This window comes from Propithecus coquereli, unplaced genomic scaffold (genome assembly GCF_000956105.1).
Source record: "Propithecus coquereli isolate 6110/MARCELLA unplaced genomic scaffold, Pcoq_1.0 Scaffold52, whole genome shotgun sequence".
NCBI lineage: Eukaryota > Metazoa > Chordata > Mammalia > Primates > Indriidae > Propithecus > Propithecus coquereli.
In genome coordinates this window covers 7,639,713-7,661,041 of record NW_012151063.1, presented here as the reverse complement: position 1 = coordinate 7,661,041, position 21,329 = coordinate 7,639,713, and the positions used below count along the sequence as shown (strand labels likewise).

General features: G+C 38.7%; 1 protein-coding gene across 4 annotated transcripts in view; it reads left to right on the top strand.

Moving 5' to 3' along the window:
• The window catches only part of MID1 (midline 1), a 337,134-nt gene that overhangs the window by 295,823 nt on the left and 19,982 nt on the right, over positions 1 to 21,329 (top strand). For all 4 annotated transcript variants that reach the window (XM_012656825.1, XM_012656826.1, XM_012656823.1 and 1 more), the window contains exons 5-7: positions 6,491 to 6,639; positions 13,292 to 13,419; positions 18,491 to 18,634. In XM_012656825.1, coding sequence (XP_012512279.1) covers positions 6,491 to 6,639; positions 13,292 to 13,419; positions 18,491 to 18,634 — 421 coding nt within the window. The remainder of the gene's footprint in view (positions 1 to 6,490; positions 6,640 to 13,291; positions 13,420 to 18,490; positions 18,635 to 21,329) is intronic.

Here is a 21,329-nt window from a genome sequence, read left to right as displayed (position 1 = left end):
GAGGACGGAGGAGGGGAAGGGTATTTGCATACACAGAGTGCAATGCACACTACCCGAAGGATGGACGTATTTGAAACTCGGACTTGGGGCGGGGGCAAGGGCAACATACATAACCTAAACATCTGCACCCCCATAATATGCTGAAATAAAAAAAAAATGGAGCTATATACCATGTTATAGGGTGAAGACTCAATAGAGTTATGATTTCTGTTCTCTTCATATCAACCTATAGATTCAACACAATCCCAGTGAAAATCCCAGGTTATTTTGTAGAAATTGACAAGCTGATTCTAATGTTCATATTGAAATGCAAAGGCTATAGAATAATCATAACAAATTTTGGAAAATAATAACAAAGTTGGAGAACTAACACCAGATGATTTCAAGATTTATTATAAAGCTGCAGAAATTAAGATAATACAGTATTAGCATAAGGATAGACAAATAGATCAGTGGATTGAAAAAAGACTTCAGAAATAGATTCACACATACACAGACAACTGATTTTCAACAAAGATGCAAAGGCAATTTAGTGGAGAAAGGATAGTCTTTTCAACAAATGGTACTGGAACAATTGGATAGCTACACGTACGAATATGAAGTTTGATCCATATTTCACATCATATGCAAAAATTAACTCAAAATAGATTGTATACCTAAATGTAAAAGGAGAAAGCTGTAAAACTTCTAGAAGAAAACATGGGAGGAAATCCTGGTGACCTTGGATTAGGCAAAAATTATTTATATCCAAATGACAAAAGCATGGTCCATAAAAGAAAATATTCAAAATTGGATTTCACCAAAATTAAAGACTTTTCTTCCAAAGGCACTATTAAGAGAATGAAAAGACAAGCCAAAAACTAGGAGAAAGTATTTATTTATAAATTACTTACCTAATAAAGGACTTGTATCCAGAATATGTAACAAATTCTCGAAACGTAATAAGAAAACAGACCACTCCTTTACCAAAATGGATAAAAGATTTGAATAGATATTTTACCAAAGAAGATGTACGGCTGGCAAATAAGCACATGAAAAGCTGTTCAAAGTCATTAATCATTAAAGAAATTCAAACTAAAAATTTCAATGAGATACCAATACCATTTTAAAAGATGGCCAATGCCAATGTTGGCAAGAATGCGGAGGAATTGAAACTCTTAATAACTACTGTGGGGAATGAAAATGGAACATTTTGGAAAGTCGTTTGACAGTTTCTTAAATAAACATACACTTACCATATGATTCAGCCATTCTAGGTATTTACCAAGAGAAATGAAAGCATATGTCCATGCAAGACTCATAGGTGAATTTTCATGTTAACTTTACTTGTAATAGCCCCAAACTGGAAATAATCCAAATGTCCATCAACAGATGAATGAGTAAATAATTTGTGGCATAATCATACAATGGAATGCTATTCAGCAATAAAAAGGAATGGACTATTTATACATGTAACAACATGGGTGAATCTCACTATAATTATGGTGAGTGAAAGAAGTCAAACAGAAAGTAGTATATATTGTATGACTATGTTCATATGAAATTCTAGAGATGGTACTTTCTACTAATCTACAGTGACAAAAAGAAAATCAATGTTTGTTTAGGGATGAGGTGATGGGCAGGGGTAGGCAGGAGGAAAATTTGGGGCATGATATATGTTTATCATCTTGACTGTGGTGACTGTTTCATGGGTGTACACATATTTGAAAAGTTATCAAATTTGCACTTTAAATATGTGCTGTTTATTATACGTCAATTCTATCTCAATACAGCTTTTTATTAGACATATAAATTGTGTATTATACAATAAAACAGTCTTCAGAAATTAAAATGAATGAACTAAGGTGATATGTATCAGCATGGACAAATCACAAAAACACAAGCAAGTTTTACAATGATTTGTATGGAATGAGAAAAGTTATATGAAATTTGGTAAACTACCAAAAATTCCCATACATTATTCAGGCATGTGTACATAAACATGTTTAGGAGTAATCAGCTCTAAATTCAAGAGGGTGTTTTCCTCTGGAGAGAGAGATATGAATTAAATTAGGAACTGGGGGTCGTGACACGCACGTATGATTCCAGCTACTCGCGAGGCTGAGGCGGAAGGATCACTTGAGCCCGGGAGTTCGAGGCTGTAGTGAGCTATGATTGTGCCACTGCACTCCAACCTGGGCAACAAAGCAAGTCTCTAAAAAGAAAGAGAGAGTGAGAGAGAGAGAGAGAAAGCACGTCACACAGGGGCTTTAATGCCAGCAATAATATTTTACTTCCTTTTGAAAACTCTGAAGTTTACATGATGAAAATATTGAGATTTGGTAAAGCTGGTACTATGTACAGGGCAGTTTATCATATTACTTCTTAAATTTTCTGTATGTTTGAAATGTTTCACTTTTTTAAAAGTATACATTTGCTCAAGAACGTTATTTCAAAAGAAAATATTAGAAAGCAGACATTATTTGGGAAAGATGAGGGCCCAGTTGGGCTTTCTCTTGAGTTAGTACTTTGGCACATGACCAAGACTAGTCGACTCCAAACCCTGGAATTCACAGTGACCTAAGTCCCTGGCCAGGGCATATCGTGTCAGAGGTATGTTTCCATGAGGAAGGGCGTGAGTGCCAACACTCTGGAAATCTGAGGTGCCAGGCAGGGACGGCAAGTGTAGACTTAGGGCCCACTGTGGGGCTTCGGGCCCTGCAGCCCAGGGTGGCAGTGGTGGCCAAGGCCACTGAGTCAAGAGAAGGGACAGTGGGGCCTTCTGACAAGCACTTAGAAGTGGGCAGGTGGAGAAAGAACCTGGCAGAATTGCAGAGACCAACAAAGGCAAATTTCATCAACCGCTTTACTTTGCCCCCATTGGTCTCTGATGCCGATCATAAGGCTGTTAAACCTGGTGTAAACAAACTTACTACAAATCCGCCAGTTCGAGAAGTTGCCAAGCAGGTGGTGATGTCATGCATAACTATCTACTGGCAATTGCTACTCTCAGACCATTGTGTATTCTCTGAAACAAATAGCTTGACAGCCTTTACGAGTGGACAGACTAGAGAGTCTGAAGCCATGAGGATCCTGGGAAAGAATTTTCTTACTTTTTCAGTGACAGGGGATAAGTTTCATGTCAATACACGAAAAGCTGAAGGCAAACTCCAGACTAAGCAAGTTCATGCATTTGACATTCAAACACAAATCTATGGTAGACTGTTGAAGGCCACAGCTACACAGTAAAAGGGTACCTTTTCATCACTGCCTTTTATGTATGCTAAATCTTCAAAATTTAAGAGAATTAAGTTGGACTGAATCTTCAGGCTTTCCATGGTCTTAGATGTTGAATACAGGCTTCGTCATCAATTCAGATAGCAGTTTTGGGGTATGTATCCTACATACATATGAAAGCATGTATATTAAAGTGTTTAAAATGCATTTAAAGCAAAATAAGGCTACTTTTAAAAGAGTCCATAAGTTATAATAAACAGCAAATAAAATGATATGAACAGGCCTGTGTCTCCACTAAAAGGAGATTCCAACAGACAAAATATTTCTATGATAAGTACAGAGTGAATTCCAAAAGTTACAATGTGGCAATCTCACTTCCCAAAGGAAAAATGAAGAGTCAACTGGAAAAAATGTCCCCTGCAGCATTAAAACATACACATCAGAATCTTCCTATGTGTCAGTATCTAATATTTTTTAAAACATCAAATTATATTCATCCTGTCAGATTTTTAAAAAATGTATAAAAAAGTATTAGTCAATGAAAAACTAAGTGTTTTTCTCTGTGCTCCAGGATCTAAGTTTGAAGCACTTTGACAAGTAGGACAGTGTCTCAGAGTGTGCTTCAAATCGGGGCTGCCTGACCAGAATCATTTAAGCCAGGGGTCAGCAAATTTTCTGTAAAGGGCCAAAAAATAAATACTTTAGGTTTTGCCATACGGTCTCTGCTGCAACAACTTATTTCTGCCCAGTATTGTAGCATGAAAGCAGTCATAAATGATTCATAAGGAATGAGCATGGCGGAATGCTAATAAAACTTTATTTACACAGACTACATGCAGATTTGGCCCACAGATCATGGTTTGTGAACACCTAACTTAGAGCAATGTCTTTATTTTCTTTTACTTTTTCTTTTTTTTTTTTTTCACTGTAACTCAGAGTAAGAAATACATATGACATCACAATACAGCACAGACACACACACACAACATTTTTACAAAACCCAACTTGCTGTTTCTACCAAGAATTCACTCAGCTATTTTCTTTTCTCCTCTTCTCTTCTATTTGTTTTTTTAATGCTAGTCATGACCATCCTAATGATTTATCACCTGTAGATTAAAAAACATTCATTGCTTGTTGAAATGCAAATTCCTGCTGCTCTTTGAATTACAACTCCTTAATTAGAATATTGAAGAGTAGACCCAAACATCTATAGTTTTTCTTTTAAAACAATCCCCAGCTGATTCGTTTTGCACCCTAGGTTTGAGAAGCTCTAATCCGGTGTATCAGATGAAACTGTACACTGACATATAATTAAAATTATGCCCCAAACTATTCTCTGTAGAATATTCTAGTATTTTCACAGGAGGATCTCATTTTGTCTTGCTTTAATTTATGCATGATTTGGGGCGTTTTTTTCCTTTTCTTCTTATGTCACTTTTAATTTTCAGTACCAGGATAGGAAAAGAAAAGAAAAAACTGGAGTTCAAGCGTCATCACATTTATAATCCGCATGGTCTTTAATAGGCATACCCAGAAGATAAGTGATTGACCTGAAATTATTCTAAAGGAATGTTTTGACCTTATTTTCTTCTGTTAGAATTATATTAAACATCTTCAGTACTTCCATGTAATTTAAATTTTTTTGTGTGTTGTGTGATTAAATATTCCGTTCACTTGGTTTGTCTAGGGATAGTAAGTTATTGTTCCTTCTGGAATTTTTCCTTCCTCTGACAATTTCTTGTGGATGTGTTCTAATATCCTGACTGGATGCCTCCCTTAGCTTTGCCTCTGGATAATGATGCCAGAGGCTAAATTCTATTTGGTGTAAAAGTAAATGTTATTTCATTCAACCAATGAATACAGTTAATCTGCCGGGGACAATTAACTATAATTATAATGAGTTAAGTCTTTTACCAGGCTCAAGATCATATACTATTTGCCCCAAAGTTTTAACACATCATTCTCTGACTCCTTACTTTCAGGAATTTTTCTCGCCCTTGCCTGAAATCTTGTGCCTGATACTTCTCAATTCAGCATTAATTTCCTTTGTTTGCTATAGTTAGTACATACTTGGAAGTGGACGTTCCTTAGAGGCCTCAAGTTCTGACATCTCCTTCCTTCCTTTTCTTAGATTAGAGTTATACAGGGATGATAATGATGACTTGGAGAAAGAAGGAATTTCTTGGAGTTAGCAGGAATTCTGGAGGGAGCCTGAGCCAGCCTTGTCTGTAAGACAGATTAACCGGCCTCCTCCCTACCCTTTCACCCAGGGCTATTTTCCATTCCAGAATTATCATAAAGCCAGCCAAAACCTGTCCCTGAGTGTGTGGATGGGGGCTGTAGGCACATGGCAATTCCAATTAGCGGTCTAATTTTAACCTGGCTTCCGGCCAGAGGGCTTCCTCTCACAGCACATTTCAGACACCAGAGCTAACGGTCAAGTGGGTTACCTTGGACTTATCTTGGCCTGCCCCAGAGGTTATGGTCAATTACGTTTGAGGGTCATTTTCAAGCAAGACAGAATCAGGAATTGGAATGGAGGTTGTGAAGCAATCATACATTTTTATCCCAACTGGGAAATGCTTATCAAAATAGTTCTTAGTTATCAAGTGAGCACAAAGTGCCTGGAAATGACGTTCCCAGCGAGGGGAAATGGCCCAGCTGTGCTTTTTTTGGCTTTCTCTCGTCTGCTCAACAGGAAAAATATTAATCAATGGGAAAAATGCTCCTTTTCTGTTAATTTAACACATGAGTTTTAGGTGGTGTGGGAAACAGTAATACCTAATGCTTTTACATCACAATTTTCCTACATGGGTTGCAAAAAGCTTTTTAGAAAATGGCTTTTACTTAAGCCATAAATTTGCACTTCTAGGGTTGTTTTATCTTCTTGATGGCACAGCTGAGAACCTGAGATAGAGAAAGTGCCTGGGTTCCCTACAGTCTTGCAGTCATTGTGTGGAATAATCCGGGGAAGAGGCCTGGTGACCCTTGCCACCGGGCAACACCTTTTTTTTTCCATCAACAGGGAAGCAATTCGCAATTCGGTGTTTCCTTATAAAACAAATTAGCAACACTTCTCCAAGGAGATAAAAAGGTATCTAAGACAAGAGTCCCATAATTGGGCTTTCATATTTCAATATTCCTCTAGGCCTACTTTGTGAACTTTTATGGAAGGACGACTTTTACACAACAAAATAAAGAGTCCAGCCCAATGCCCTCTGAGTAAGTGAGCCCACACGTGTAACCATCTCTCTCCATGCCTCTTTTGTTCAAGGTGATGAGGCTTCGCAAACTGGCTCAGCAGATTGCAAACTGCAAACAGTGCATTGAGCGGTCAGCATCACTCATCTCCCAAGCGGAACACTCTCTGAAGGAGAACGATCATGCCCGATTCCTACAGACTGCTAAGAATATTACTGAGAGGTGAGTACAGGGGTCCCAGGAACTTCTTGGCCACTGGGCTCTTTTATCTGGGGTATGATTGGTTGGCCTTGCCCTCGCCTTGCTTTTGTTTTCATTTTCGAGGCAGAGGAGAGAATAGAGGCTTTGAGCTGTTATGTTCCAGCTAAAGATGCTTCCCTTTGACAAATCAGAGCCCTTTCAGTAACAGGCTGGAGTTCAAGGCCTTTGAAACAAGAGTCCACCAGTTAGAAAGAATAAAATCAACCTGCTTTTAGTGGGGGAAGCTTATGATGGCACAAGAACAGCATTTATTGTGACTCTCAGACCTGATGTTATCATACACTTGATAACAAAGAATCAAAATGAAGGCAAAAACATGAAAGGAAATCTTTTCTTCCATCACAGGGCTCATCTATTCAAAAAAAATCACACAGGTGTTGTTCTTTGTTAGGCCCGTTTTCATTCTGTTGAGAAGCCTGACCTCGAAAAGTTCAAGGCTGACTCATGCAGGAAAGAAAGGACCAAACTGTCAACCTCATACCACCTTCTTTTAAAGTACCTTCTATTCTAGGGTAGAGAACTTTAAAATGATGTTATCTGAAGGGTCAGCTCAGCAGTAAAACTGGCAAGGATGTATATTCCTTCAGTACACATACACGATTGGCATAAAAATTACTCATCTTCAATGACACAGACATCTGTAGCAATTCTAATTGATTCAAAGAGAAGCACTAGACTGGGCTTGGTACAACCAACACCACGTAAACAACATCTCCAACCAAGGCTAGTGGCCTTGACTTTTCATCCATTCTGATTTTCAGTTAACAGCCCTTTATCCAAAGTAATGATAGAATCTTATCACTAGAAGACCCCAGAGAGCTCATCCATGCTGGTCTTTATTCTAAAGCAGAGGTCAGCAAACTTGTTCGATAAAGAACCAGAGAATAAACATTTTCAGCTTTGCAGGTTATAAGGTCTAGGTCACAACTACTCAACTCTGCTGTTGTAGCCAGCTCTACAGCAGCCATAGAATACAGGAATGAATGGGAGTGGCCGTGTGCCAATAAAACCATTTAGAAAAACAGGCGGTGGGCTGTACTTTGCCAACCCCTGGCCTAGGGGGAAAAAATACTTGCCACCTTATGGCTAGAATTTCTTCAAGGAAGGAGAAAGGAAACTAACATTTATTAAGTGCTTGCTTGTTTCAGACTTTGCTAATTCTCAAAATATCACATAGAGGAGGTAGGCATTGATATCTCCATTTTCACTGTTAAGAGTAGTCTACGGTATTTTTACAGCTCTAGTCTACTATCCAACCAGCTTGACTGTGTTACTTTTTATATTGGGGGGAAATTCCTTTTGCAGCTGATTAGATGCTTGTCTCTTCTAAAGAACATGGATAACAGCTGGCTGTCATGCCTGTTACATCCTTAAAATGCGCCTCTCCTTACTCTAAGAGAGGCCCATTTCTCTATTTGTAACTCCTAGATTCCAAGTGTTTGTTTTCACTGCTCTCATCTGGACCACATCCAATTGCTCAATATTCATCCTAAAGTTACAAACTGCAAATAGCACTGATACTCCAGGGTACCTAGGACCCTAATAGATAGCATTTACACTTAAGTCATGGTTTCCAACTGGAATTTGAGAGTACTTTTCTCCACCTACGAATTGTGAGATGTCCAGATGAAGTGGCTACTACAAGCTGCATTCCTCAGCAATCCCTAAAAATTCAACCAAGTGTCACATGAATAAATGCTCACCTAGTGACCTGAGAGAATGTGGCCCCATAACAGCTATGCTGAAAGAAGACGTGCATTTGAAGTATAGCACCAGCACATGAATGCTCATATGTGATCTCCCTCAGATCCAGTGGGGCATATCTGCTCCCATTCAGCTATCCCTATAGCAAGCCCACCTCATCAAGAATGGGAGCCTGACCTTGATTTCTCTTTCTACAAAGAATGTGCTTCTGTCAAGTTTGAATACACAAAACCCGTAAGAATTTGCCGGGAGCCTGTTTCTGTTTCTGCAATCTCCTCTCTTCCCATGTCTATTTGTCAATCCTCTTGGTGAATTCCTGAGCCTTTTTCCCTTTCCAGCAGCCAGGATGTAGGAAAAGGGCACTAGGCTTAGACTAGGAGTTGGGAGACCTGAGTTCCAATCCTAGCACTGTCACTTTTTAACTATGGTACTTTGAGCTATTTTATACTTAGAAAATTGGGCTCAGAATAGCTGTCTCTATTATGATAACATTGCTGAAATCTCCTAAGAACAGGTCCTAAGCATTATAGATACTCCATGAATGTTAGTTGGATCTGTGTTTTCATATTTCAACATGTCAGTCGAGCACTCCTTGTGTGTCTTTGTTTCAGTGCCTGTCTACTTGCCTCTGTTCTTCGCCCTGTCACTTAACATTCTTCTCCAGGATGTGACTTCCTAGTTCTCTGTCTCCTCTTGTGTCTGCCTTGGGCTTTGGCTCCTGTATACGTCCAAACAATCTTTATTCTTCAATTCAAGTGTGGAACCCAGAATAAACTTTTAATCCTGCAGGCATTCCTAATGTGAGACTTAGATGAGGTTTTTCTGCATTGTTAAATCAGTAAAAGTAGATATGTCCTCCTACAAGCTGAATCAAAACTGCAAAAATTTTTTTCAATTCAGAAACATCAAAAAACCCCAAGAGAGGAGAGAAATTCTCAAGCTTTACATTGTAGGTGATGCATATCTTTGGAATCAACTGTTTGACTCTGCACTAACTGCTTAGTAATTATGGATAGCTTTGGGGCTGCTCATTAACATTTCTGAGTCTAATTTTGCTCATATGCTCCAAGGAGGCAGGATCCCCAGCCACCTTGTTTTTGCTGTGATAGCCCCAGCACATTGCAACCTGCCTGACATGGATGAATGAGTGAGCAAGTGAGTGAATGAATCTATAAAACAGGGCCAATTATTCCTACCTAATATGGTTGTTGTAGAGATAAAATGAAATGATGTAATAAAAACATTAGTGCAGTTTCTGTCACAAGTTGAATGTGCAACAAATATTTACTACTAGTTTCCTTTCTTCCCACTCACTAGCTGAATGCAAACGTAATGTATAACATACTGTATTCTCAAGCTACACTAATAGGTCTTAGGTGTGATCATATATGTACTTTTATAATATTATGTTAAATAAGCAAAACTATTCACTAAATCAAGGCATAAGAAAGTTGGTTTAATAAAGAATCTAAAATTAAAATCACTCTTAGCAACAAATTATCTATATCAAGAGGATAGTAAAGAAAATTCCCTCTGAACAGTACCCATTTTTCGGAGCATCTAGAAGGTTCTCAGACTCCTCAAGGTGATCCCTTTGTTCCTCACTGTCATAGTCAGTTCAAGGATCTACCATGCTTTTCCAGAATACAAAGCTAAGAACTCCAGTTGTCAGCTCTGGAAAGATGTCACTCAGTTCTAAGAATTAGAGCACATCTGATGAGTAGCTTTTGCAGTGTGTTCTTCAGGGTGTTCATAGGCATTAAGACTACAAAAAGGTTCCAGGGCCAAATGTGTTTGGGGAATCCTGAGCTGACCAAAGTAAAACACACTTTGTCATGTGAGACCTCACGGGGTTTTACCATGGCGATGTGCATTGTTTGGCAGAAGCGGCGTGAGCAGTGTAGCTGTAGACGTGTCCACCTTCTGGAAAACTGGCTTCATGTAGCTACTAGCAACTGAGTGTCATGGAGATTAGGGCCATCAAAGCAGAAATAGAAATAGAGAATAATGTGCAACCCACCCTCTTAAGCATCAAGATAGGACACAATGCCCTTATTTGCTCCAATATGTTAAGAAGAACTTAACACACACCTCCACATGCGCACACACACACACACACACACAGACGTGGCTGTAAAGCAAGAAGTTGAGAAAGTGGCATAGCATTAATGGCCCTGGTGGGTTTTGGCAACTTATCTAAAAGGCCAGAAGATGGGGAACAAGGATTTGGGAAATAAAAACATGGCCTAAAATGTTGACTTTGGCCCATTTCCCCTTGTCTGTCACTCCAATTAAGGATTTGAAATTGTAGCCAAAAATAAGTATCTTTCCTTCCATCAAAATACAAATGCGTAGGTGTTAAAAGCTTCAGTAATCTCCAAAGATTCTTGCTGTCAGTCTGCCTCCCAGGCTGGGAACGTTCATCTTTTTGATTCCCACTCTACAAAGTTCCTGCCAGCAAGATGGCAGGAATGTTTAACAGTGTCACTTTGCTAAAACATGTTTTATTTAATTGTTTGTGGACCACAAAACCAGGAGAAATGGGAACACAGTCAATTTGGATGACTCTGAACAAAGAGGCTTCTGCCACTGGACAGGGGATCTGCTAAGCCAGAGAAATACAAGTGCAGCTTCAGTTCTTGTTTCCACAATGGCTCAGTGAAATTCTCCCTGCTGAACATTATAACCAAGAATTAATTGGGGTTTCACTTTGAAATATTTTTTGAGGAGTTCAAATGGCACCATCGCATTTTTTTTTAACTTTTCAACATTGGTGCATATATTCTGAGCTCTTTGGTATGTAGCATACTTTAAGGGCTTCATAAATACTTGTTGAATATTTCTTGAGAATAAGCCTAGGACCTCTGTGGGTTTTAAGGGCTTTTTGTATTCAAGGAAAACATTTTTTAAGTACAGTTTGACCATTAGTGAAAAATGCCTAGCAACCATCCCTGTATCCATCAGTGTAAATTCGCAGCTGTTAGTAACAATAATCAGTCCAATTTCCTTGGGTGTAATATTTAGTCAACAAAATCACATAGCTCTGCTATTCATTGCTTCTTGGTAAAAGGGTCAAGAGGGGAAGTTAGAGCCTCCACCCTCATTCAAACACTTGAAACTCTTCTTTCCAGAGCTTATGCCTCTTCCAACTTTCATCTATGGATTCCAATATCATTACAATGATGACCTTGTTGTTCAACCTCTCTACTTTCCATATAACCCTGAAAATCTGCCAGAAACCGAACTCTAGAAATTAGATTTCTATGGATTTTGAACATTTCATAGGTATATCCTTTTTATTAAGGTGAAATTCACATAATGTAATTTTAACCATTTTCGAGTGCACAGTGCAGTGGCATTTAGAACATTGACAATATTGTGTGACTAACACCTCTATAAAGTTCCAAAACACTTCCATCACCCAAAAGTAAACCCCGTACTCATTAAACAGTCACTCCCCATCTGTCCTCCCCTCAGTCTCTGGCAATGCCAATCTGCTTCTGTCTCCAAGGAGTTGCCTCTTCTGGACATTTTATACGAATGGATCATACAATATGTGGCCTTTTGTGACCGGATTCTTTCATAGAGCATAATGTTTTTAGGGTTCATCCATGTTGTAGCATGTATGGGTACTTCATTCCTTTTTGTGGCTGAATAATAGTCCATTGTACAGATATACCCGCAGGTGTAATTTTTATAGCCAAGATATATTTGTAAACTCCAAAGTTTTAACAACCATTACAAGACTCAACAGTTACCGTTGAGGTAACTGGGCTGAAATTTTTCTAGATTAAACGGAAAGAGTGCAGACCTGAAATTCTCCTGGTTGCTGCCACCTAGCTTTGTGGCCTTGTATAAATGAGCATCGATTTTCTTAATTAGAAAAGAAGTAGCTAGATTTAGACGTAAATCATTTCAAAGTTGTTTGCTCAAAAATTCCCAGTGCCCTACACAATACCCTGCATGTGGTAGCTCCTAGGAATATTGTTTATGGAACTTAACAAAATATCAAACTCAACAAGATTACAGGTCCAGCATCATCTGATATGTTCAAAAGTGATATACTCCATGCCACAATTTTCCTGTTTTTTAAGAGAATCACTTGCATTTTTGAACCAGTGTTGGTAATTAATAATTGAACTTTCCAAATCAACGTGAGAGTGCATAGAAGAGATTGATACACACCAATACCTTGCATTATAGTTTATACATGAGAACTCTAACCAGAAAACCTAAAGGAAGAGGAGAAACAGTGCGTCCACTGAGGGAATTTGCGAGAAAGCTCATGAATATTTTCCACGGCATCTGCTGGGAATATGGTGCAAGAAAATGAATACAAGGAGAGCGAAAATGAGCCAGACAAAAAACTCCCTTTTTAATGTTTATTTTAGAGAGAGGCTAGTAATTGATTAAACTAATCCAATATCTGGAAACATTCTTTTTTAATCTTTGCTTTGCCTTTTATGCAGTTTGAAATTTTGGAGACTCCCCTTTGAAGTGGAGCAGGGTCGAGTCTGAAAGGAACAAACAGTTTCCCAGACAGATGTGTGAAGAAATGCCTGGAGCTATGTGCTTCTTGCTGGGGTTAGATGTGACGGGGCTAAGCTGTTAAATACACAGCAACATGAAATATGAATATTCTTTAGCTTTCACAGGAAATTTTTTTCCAGTAGTAAAAAGAGAGAGGGGAAGCCATTCGGTTATTTTTCCAATTCCTTCACTTTTTCTTTAAGCTTGCATTCATTTGCTTTGTGTTACTGGGTTGTGCCATTTCAAGATTCTTCTAAACTCGCATATAAAAGCAGCACTTCTTAAAAAATGATATTTCTTTTCATTTTTTTTCATTCCTGTACAGTGATGGTGAAAGCCATCTTGACATTTCTAAAAAGTTGTTTTGTTTAAATTACAGAGTCTCCATGGCAACTGCGTCCTCCCAGGTCCTAATTCCTGAAATCAACCTCAATGACACATTTGATACCTTTGCCTTAGATTTCTCCCGAGAGAAGAAATTGCTAGAATGTCTGGATTACCTTACAGGTATTGTCTTTTATGTTCTCTTTAATATCACTTGCATTCAGTGACACAAACACTTTGCCACCAGATCACTTATTCCCTAAAAACCAGAGGTATGGACTTTTGGCTTAGGAATGGCATCTAATATTCCCATGAACAATTTCTGTATACTCCCTTTTTTTTTTAACCAAAGCAACACAGTCCAAGACTAAAATGGGGACAGGAGACAGGAGAAAAAAGAGAATCTCGATCATTAAAAGCATACTTACCATTATTTCCCTCACTCTCAAGGTATGGGTGCTAAATATAATAGCTTTGTTTTTTTCATGTCGTGTTAGTAAGGCATCTCACAGTACTTCAGCAGAGAAAAAATTGGCAGCTAACTGATGGGGCCTCTGTCTACCCTGTTCCAGCTCTTTGTATTTTTCATCTTGTTTTAATCTTTACAACATCGAATCAAGGTAAAGTATTATAATCCTCATTTTGCAAATGACAGAGGTCAGCCATCTTGCTGGAGGTCAGGCAGCTAGGCAGTGGCAGAATTCAGATTTGGCTTGGGTCTGTGCAGACTCCAAAGACCTCTGCTCTTTCTAGTAAAAGACTGGATTTCATCTTGACAAACATCTCCATGGCAAAGATCACAAAAATCACATTGGAATCCCTGGTGCCTGTTTCAATCTTGTATTTCCTGGTTGGCATTTTTTTTTGGTCAAGCTTTAAAAAGTAGAACAACAACAACAAAAAAAACCTCAGACCATTCCTCTTCCTAACCATGCTTCTGAACTTTTTTTTTTGCTGTCAACCTCTAAAGCAGGAACTGAGAACATTGGCTGATAGAATTCAGACTGTTTAGACAACCTTATTTGTGTTAGCCAAAGCCACTGGTGCCTATGACTTCAGGAAAGTACAGTGTACACAGTGAAGCCAGATGTGCACTGCACTTAGGACATGCAGCCCTCAAGAAACCACATCCCTAACTTAGCGTGGCGTCAGCTTCTCAACTCCAATTCTGTGTGTGTGCGTCTGTGGGAGAGTGGTTGGGGAAGGTGGAGCAGGAGAGAGGGAACATTGTGAGATGTTTGTTTTTACAGTCTGTGGATAGAAAGCAAGGATTTCTATACTCAGGGAGCATTGTACCCGGAAGATCAGAGTTTTTTACTTTGCAAGGACGCAAGGTGCTATTTTTAGCCTTTCTGCATTTGCAAGGAAGGCAAGTCATTCCACAAACTTATCTTATGTAATACTCTTTCAAACATACTGCTCCTATTAAGAAAGAAATCAACTAAAAAGCATTTACAATGGGGACCCAAACTTGCTTTCAAATATTTATGAATATAGCACCCTCCTTTTTAAGCTTTTAAGTTTGAGATTTATTTAAACTAACACTATCCAGTAGAACTTTCTATGATGATAAAAATGTCCTATATCTGCACTATCCAATATGTTAGTGGCTAGCCACATGGGGCTATAGAAAACTTGAAATGTGGCTAGTGAATTTTTACTTTTATTTAACTTTAATTAAAAATTAAATAGCTAGCTGGGCATGGTGGCTCACGCTTGTAATCCTAGCACTCTGGGAGGTTGAGGTGGGAGGATCACTTGAGCTCAGGAGTTCGAGACCAGCCTGAGCAAGAGTGAGACCCCGTCTCTACTAAAAATAGAAAAATTAGCTGGGCATCAGGGTACATGCCTGTAGTCCCAGCTACTCGGGAGGCTGAGGCAAGAGGGTCACTTGAGCCCAGGAATTCAAGACCAGGCAACATAGTGAGACCCTGTCTCAAAAAAAAAAAAAAGAAATTAAACAGCTACATGTTGCTCGTGGCTATTGTATTGGATAGTGCGTGCAGGTCTAGATTTTCTCTGACTGAGCTATTTTTCACAATGGCATCCTGTTAAAAATCCTTTTTTTTTCTTATGTCATTTGGAAATGAGTTTAATTGAAAGCAATAGAAAATCCAACTAGCGGTGACTAAACCCATCGAGTAGGGTTTGTATTACAGAAACAAAAGAGAGGCCTGCAGTCCAGGTCTGGGTAGCAGTTCGGTGATGACTTCAGACCCCAGGCTCTTTCTCTTTTCCTGCTCTGCCACCTTCATTGTATTGCCTTTTTGCCACATGATCACAATATGACTACTACACCTCCAAGCATTATGCTCAAGTTTTAGGCAAAAAGAGAGGGATGGAGGGAGAATGACAGACAAAAAACTGTGCCAGCCAAGTTTGTCTTTGTTTATCAGAAAAACAAATACTTGTTCAGAGGACCCACCTAGCAAACTTCCATTTATGTCTGGTGGGCCAAATTCGTATCACAAGGTCATGCTAGGCAGCAGAAAAGACTGGAAAATTAAGTATTTGCCTGGGCACATGGCCATACTACCCAGAATCAGAGTCTTATTGACAAGAATATGTCCTTCCCCTTTCCCAATAATTGTTTAATAATATTGCAACAACATATGCCCATTTTAATCTCTACAGGAATGTGAAAGTATCGATTAAAGAGGAAATTGTGAAAGTAGTCTGCACTGAATTGTAACAGGTACACCATATATCATCCCAGTGGCCGTTTATGCCAAACTAAAGGCCATGTGGAGTACCTGCTATTATGCGGTCTGAGCTGTCAGCCCCAAATACAAATTCAGTCCATTTCTAGACATAACATCAATCCTGGCCATAACATATGATGCTTGGCTGATACTGCCGAGTCCAAATAGTTTATCAGACATTTGTAAGCAGGAAATGAAGTGTTTGTGGAGTATTAGCTGACCATTCCTTGTGTGGTGTTTGTGACAGAGGCAAGAAAATAACAGTTCTGGTACCAATTTCGTGAATATTGAAATTGGCAGCATGCTGCTATTCTCATTTACAATAAATTGGGTATTGACTCCTCAGGACAAACCCATTGGGTTTACAATCAAAACAAGGTTAGCCTGCCTGGCTGTGAAAACAGGATTTTTTTTTCCTATGACATGCCTGTAAGTGGTATGTCAAGTTAATAACCCGTAGAGGTGACATTTCCTTCCTGATTGTGGCTACTGCCATGTGTCTCATGGATACTCCCCTATTTTGAACATAGTTTTTAAAATATATTTAATCATATATTGCAATGCAGAAAGAACAAATTTTTTCTACAATGGTTGATGAAGAAATAATTCAATAAACTATGTAAATTGTGAGAGAATAAGTATTTCTTCACTGATCCATGCAGGGGTGACCCCACATCAACAAGGACCACACAGACAATAATAAGCACATTTTATGATGCAGCTGGGCCTCCTCCATGGAATGCATCTTCCAATTGGTGTCACTGATTCATGCACATACCAGTCACACTGAACGCCACTAAATCTCACATGTACATACTTCAGGATACCGATACACAAATAAATATTCCAGAAAGAATGCTTTAAGGGCTATGTAGAGTTATTCCATCCTGATGTTCAATTTAATGCAGTACCTGTCACGTTGTGGATGCTCAACAGTGTTCGTGGAATTCAATGACCAATAGACGAAGCTAAGCTAATTGACTTAATACACTAAACTTGCTCCTATAATACTTGTCCTGGATGTATCTTCAGGTGGCAATGTGAAGACTACTGAAACAGAGTTTTAAATTTACCATTTTCATAAAATTTTTCCCTCTTTGGGTTTGTTTAGAACTCAGCAATCCTAATCAAAATTTAGAGCAGGAAAGAATTCTGCAATAGTGTAAGCACAAAGTTACTCTTAATGTATAGAATGCAGGTATGTTTCTCCTTTCGAAGTTAGATTCTGGTGTACAGAAGATTGGCACTAAAGGCCCTGAATCAATTCTCTAACCAGGGGTCGGCAAACTTTGACTGTTAAAGGGCCAGATGGTAGATGTTTTAGGCTTTGCAGGCCATATGGTCACAACTACTCAACTTTGCTGTTACATGAAAGCAGCCATAGACAATACATAAATGAATGAGCCTGGCTGTGTTCCAATAAAACTTTATTTACAAAAACAGGCAATGAGCCAGATTTGGCCCACAGTCACAGTTTGCCAACCCCTACCCTAAAATATTATTTTCAATGCAAAGCACTCATTGCCTAGTCTTTTTCTTGCTCACATACTCTTCTCATGAAACCAGTTACTGAAACCAATCCAGTAGAAGTCATTTTAAACTCATTATTTTGGTAGGATTTAGACTTCTCTGCTCCAGAATGTGTTAAAGAAATAAAACAGCAGCCTGTTTTAAAACAGTGATAAAGTTAACCAAATGCCAAAAAAAAAAAAAAATCGTGTTTTCCTTGGGGAAAGAAAATGTACCTCTTAGATATGATTGATTGTTAATCATGGTCTTCTTAATTTGAAATCTCACTGATAAAACTGAGAAATGAGAAGCAAATGGGGCTGCACTAATAAGTTTTTTTTTTATAAGGCATTGAAACATCTAATGAAACAAAAATTCCAAACAATTATTTGACTGATTTGCTCTGGGATAATAAACAAGAGTATTTTTCCAATTGGGTGCCTAAATATAAAAATACCTGGCACCATGTAGATCAGGAGTTGGCAAACTTTGGGCATAGGCCAAATCTGGCCCTCTGCCTGTTTTTGTAAATAAAGTTTTATTGAAATCTGGCCATACCCATGTGTACAAATTGTAAATGGCTCCTTTCATGCAACAACAGCAGAGTTGAGTAGTTGTAACAAAGACTGTATGGCCCACAAAGCCTGAAATATTTACCATCTAGACCTTTACTGAAAAACTTTGCCAACCCCTCCCGCCCCATGAATGAAACTACAGAAGTTCATCTTGTTTACTTTTTGTTTGACATGTTTTTCTTCATGCAAAAGAGAGTATTGTTTGCTTAACCTCCTGAACACATTCTTATGATAAACAAAGATAAGTCCATACTGGCTGGCTCTGGCTACATTCCTTGTTAAAAATAAAAGCAATAACCAGGCAACCAAATGTTCTTTGGATTGGAGTTACTATCTCTAGGATAGTAGCCCTGATGGACCTATTTAGAAAGGCCTACTTAACTGTCAAACATCTCTTCTAAAATGGTATCCTGGTGGTGCTTCTCCACTCTTCTGCTTCTCCACTCATGAGCATTTTGATCCCCACAGCTCCCAACCCTCCCACAATTAGAGAAGAGCTCTGCACGGCTTCATACGATACCATCACTGTGCACTGGACCTCCGATGATGAATTCAGTGTGGTCTCCTACGAGCTCCAGTACACCATATTCACCGGACAAGCCAACGTCATTAGTGAGTATCTCATGGCCTATTTATTTCTCTATTGGGTGGCTGTTTTCAGATAAATTGTGTTCTTGAATTTAAACATCAAAGGAAGACAAAGAAAAAAAATACACAATATTTATTGACTTATCTTTCTTGACCAAGAAAGTGATAGCAGTCACATCTACTACACTAGTAAAAATAGCTGGCCAAATGTTAATGAAAATTAATGACCTCTAGCAAATCACGTGGATGAATCTTCACAAACATATTGTGAAGGGAAAGAAGCCAGAAACAAAAAAATACATGCAGTATGAATCCATTTATAGATCCAGAACTTAGAGATCAAAATAAACTATTTTGCTTAAAGACACATTCATAGGTGTTAAAACTATACATGAAAGTCAGGATGATGGTTACTTTCAGGATGGGAGGGAGAATGGCACCACTAGAAGGAAATATATGGGGGTTCCTGGGGTTAATGGCAATTTCTAGGTGGGCATTACATGCTTTAGTCATTAAATCATACATTTAGTTTTATGTACTTTTCTGAGTGTTATTTCACAATATTTTTAAAAAAGAAAGGATTTAATAACATAAATGGCCAAAGAACATTAAATACCTGATCCCATTCAGAGTAGAGCTGGGGCCATCATTTGAAATGTTAATAATAGGCCCCACCTGGGAAGAATTCCCAGCCTTACTTGAAACGCAGAGGAGCCCCTCTCTCACTGAGGCCTGTTTGATATTTGGCATCAGGGGCAATTTTCTGATCTCAAACAGCAGTAGTAGCTGGCCAGAGAAATGATAACACAGGAAGCACTCCTCCCTACCCCACAGATTTATTTAAATTAAATTGATCAAATGGCAAAGGACCAGAAGAAATAGCTCTTCAGGGGAGCAAGTTTGAAACTTCTTTAACAAAGAAAAATAAAATATGTCAAAATAGAACAGAATAGAATAGCAGTCACTTTTCCACAAAGAGATGTTTTAAATAAATCCATATCAACTTAACGTGCTTTTATTACATAAACCTTTTCTCTCTTAACTAGACTGTTCTTTTCTAGCACAAGTAGTTCTGAGGCATGTGATGCTTAAAATAGAAATTTGACTTAGGATTAATTAAAAGAGTGATGCAGAAATAACACCAAGTTCTAAGTGACTAAAGTGTAAATGACCCATACCAATAAATGGCTCCCCCTACCTTCCCCAACCCTCTCATATTCCACCCTATAATTGGCCTGTCTTGGGAGGTTTTATTAGAATCTTGCCATTACCAAGAATGTATAATTTTTGAATGAAAGGGGGGAAAGTCATGAAATGTCAAGAACAGCTTTGGCAAGCTGCCCGAGTAGGTAGGGAATACAGAGAGGGCAGAAATGGTGAGTGGGACAGAAAGGTCTTGGTGGAAGTTATAGTTAAACTAAGTCTTGAAAGAGAGCGGGTGCCCGTCAGCAAGTTAAGGGTATCCCAGACAGCTGTGTCATCATAAACAAAGCTATTGAGACATAACATAGCAGGGCATGCTGGGAGGTCTTGCCTTAATAAGCCTGGCTGGTGAGGCAGGTGAGGAAAGGGAGACAGTGGGAAGTGAAGACAGAGAAGTACAACCAGGACTCAAACCCATATCTGTCTGGCTCCAGAAAGCGCATGTTCTTAATCATCAGTCACTTAATCCTAACTCACAGGCAAGAGCCAGATCACATAGGGGTACCCAGGCCACACCATGTTTGGATTTCACCCTGTGGGCCTGGGAGTCGTGCAGGGCAGTGGTGTGATCAGATGTACATCTAGAAATTGACTCAGGAGCACTGTGGAAGGTGGAGGGGAACGGGGTGGGGCTAGAAACAGAGACATCAGCCAGGAGATTTTGTAGTAATTCACTGAGGCAGAAATAGCCAGGACCTGCAAATGGCACCAACAGCAGAGATAGAAAGGCTTCTCTGCCTCTGGCCCATTTCCCTGGGAAACATCATCACTGTCCTCAAACATTTGAAGTTCTTTTGGGGGCAAGTTTGAGAAGCACTGCCATGGCAATGGTTTAGTATCATTTCGTTCTCTTTCCAGGATTTTGAATTCTTTTAGTATCCTTCCTCATTCCTGGTTCTATATGCCGTGCTGCAAGTTACAAAGAAATAGTAATTCTCTAAACTCTTTTTCTATATGTATATTCTATACACAGTTCTTCACCCTGTTTTTTTCACTAAATAACGTGTGTGAGAGATCATTCTATTTCAGCACAAATAAAGAATTGCCTCATTCCTTTTTGAGGCGGTGTAATGTCCCATTGTAAAGATATACTCTAATTTATTTATCCCATCTTCTATTGATATATATTTGCTTGTTTCTAATCTTTTACCCTTATCAACAATGCCTCAGTGAATATCCTTGAATATCTCTTCTTTCACATGTGGGAAATTATATGTGTAGTATAATCTCTTGAGATGCAATTGCTAGGAAAAGATTATTTGCATTTTAATTTTAGTTGACATTGCCAAATTGCCCTTCAGAGAGACGACATGATTTTTTAAATGCATTTTTCCAGCTGTATGAGCTTATATTTCACTGATCTTGGATATACATACCATAAACTTAACATGGAATTAAAATCCAGTAAAATTTCAAACCTTGATTGTGCTTCACCATAAACCTGAAACACAAATTAATCCATAATCACTAATATCATACTAAATAGTCATTCCTTCATATAAGCAGTGATTCTCAA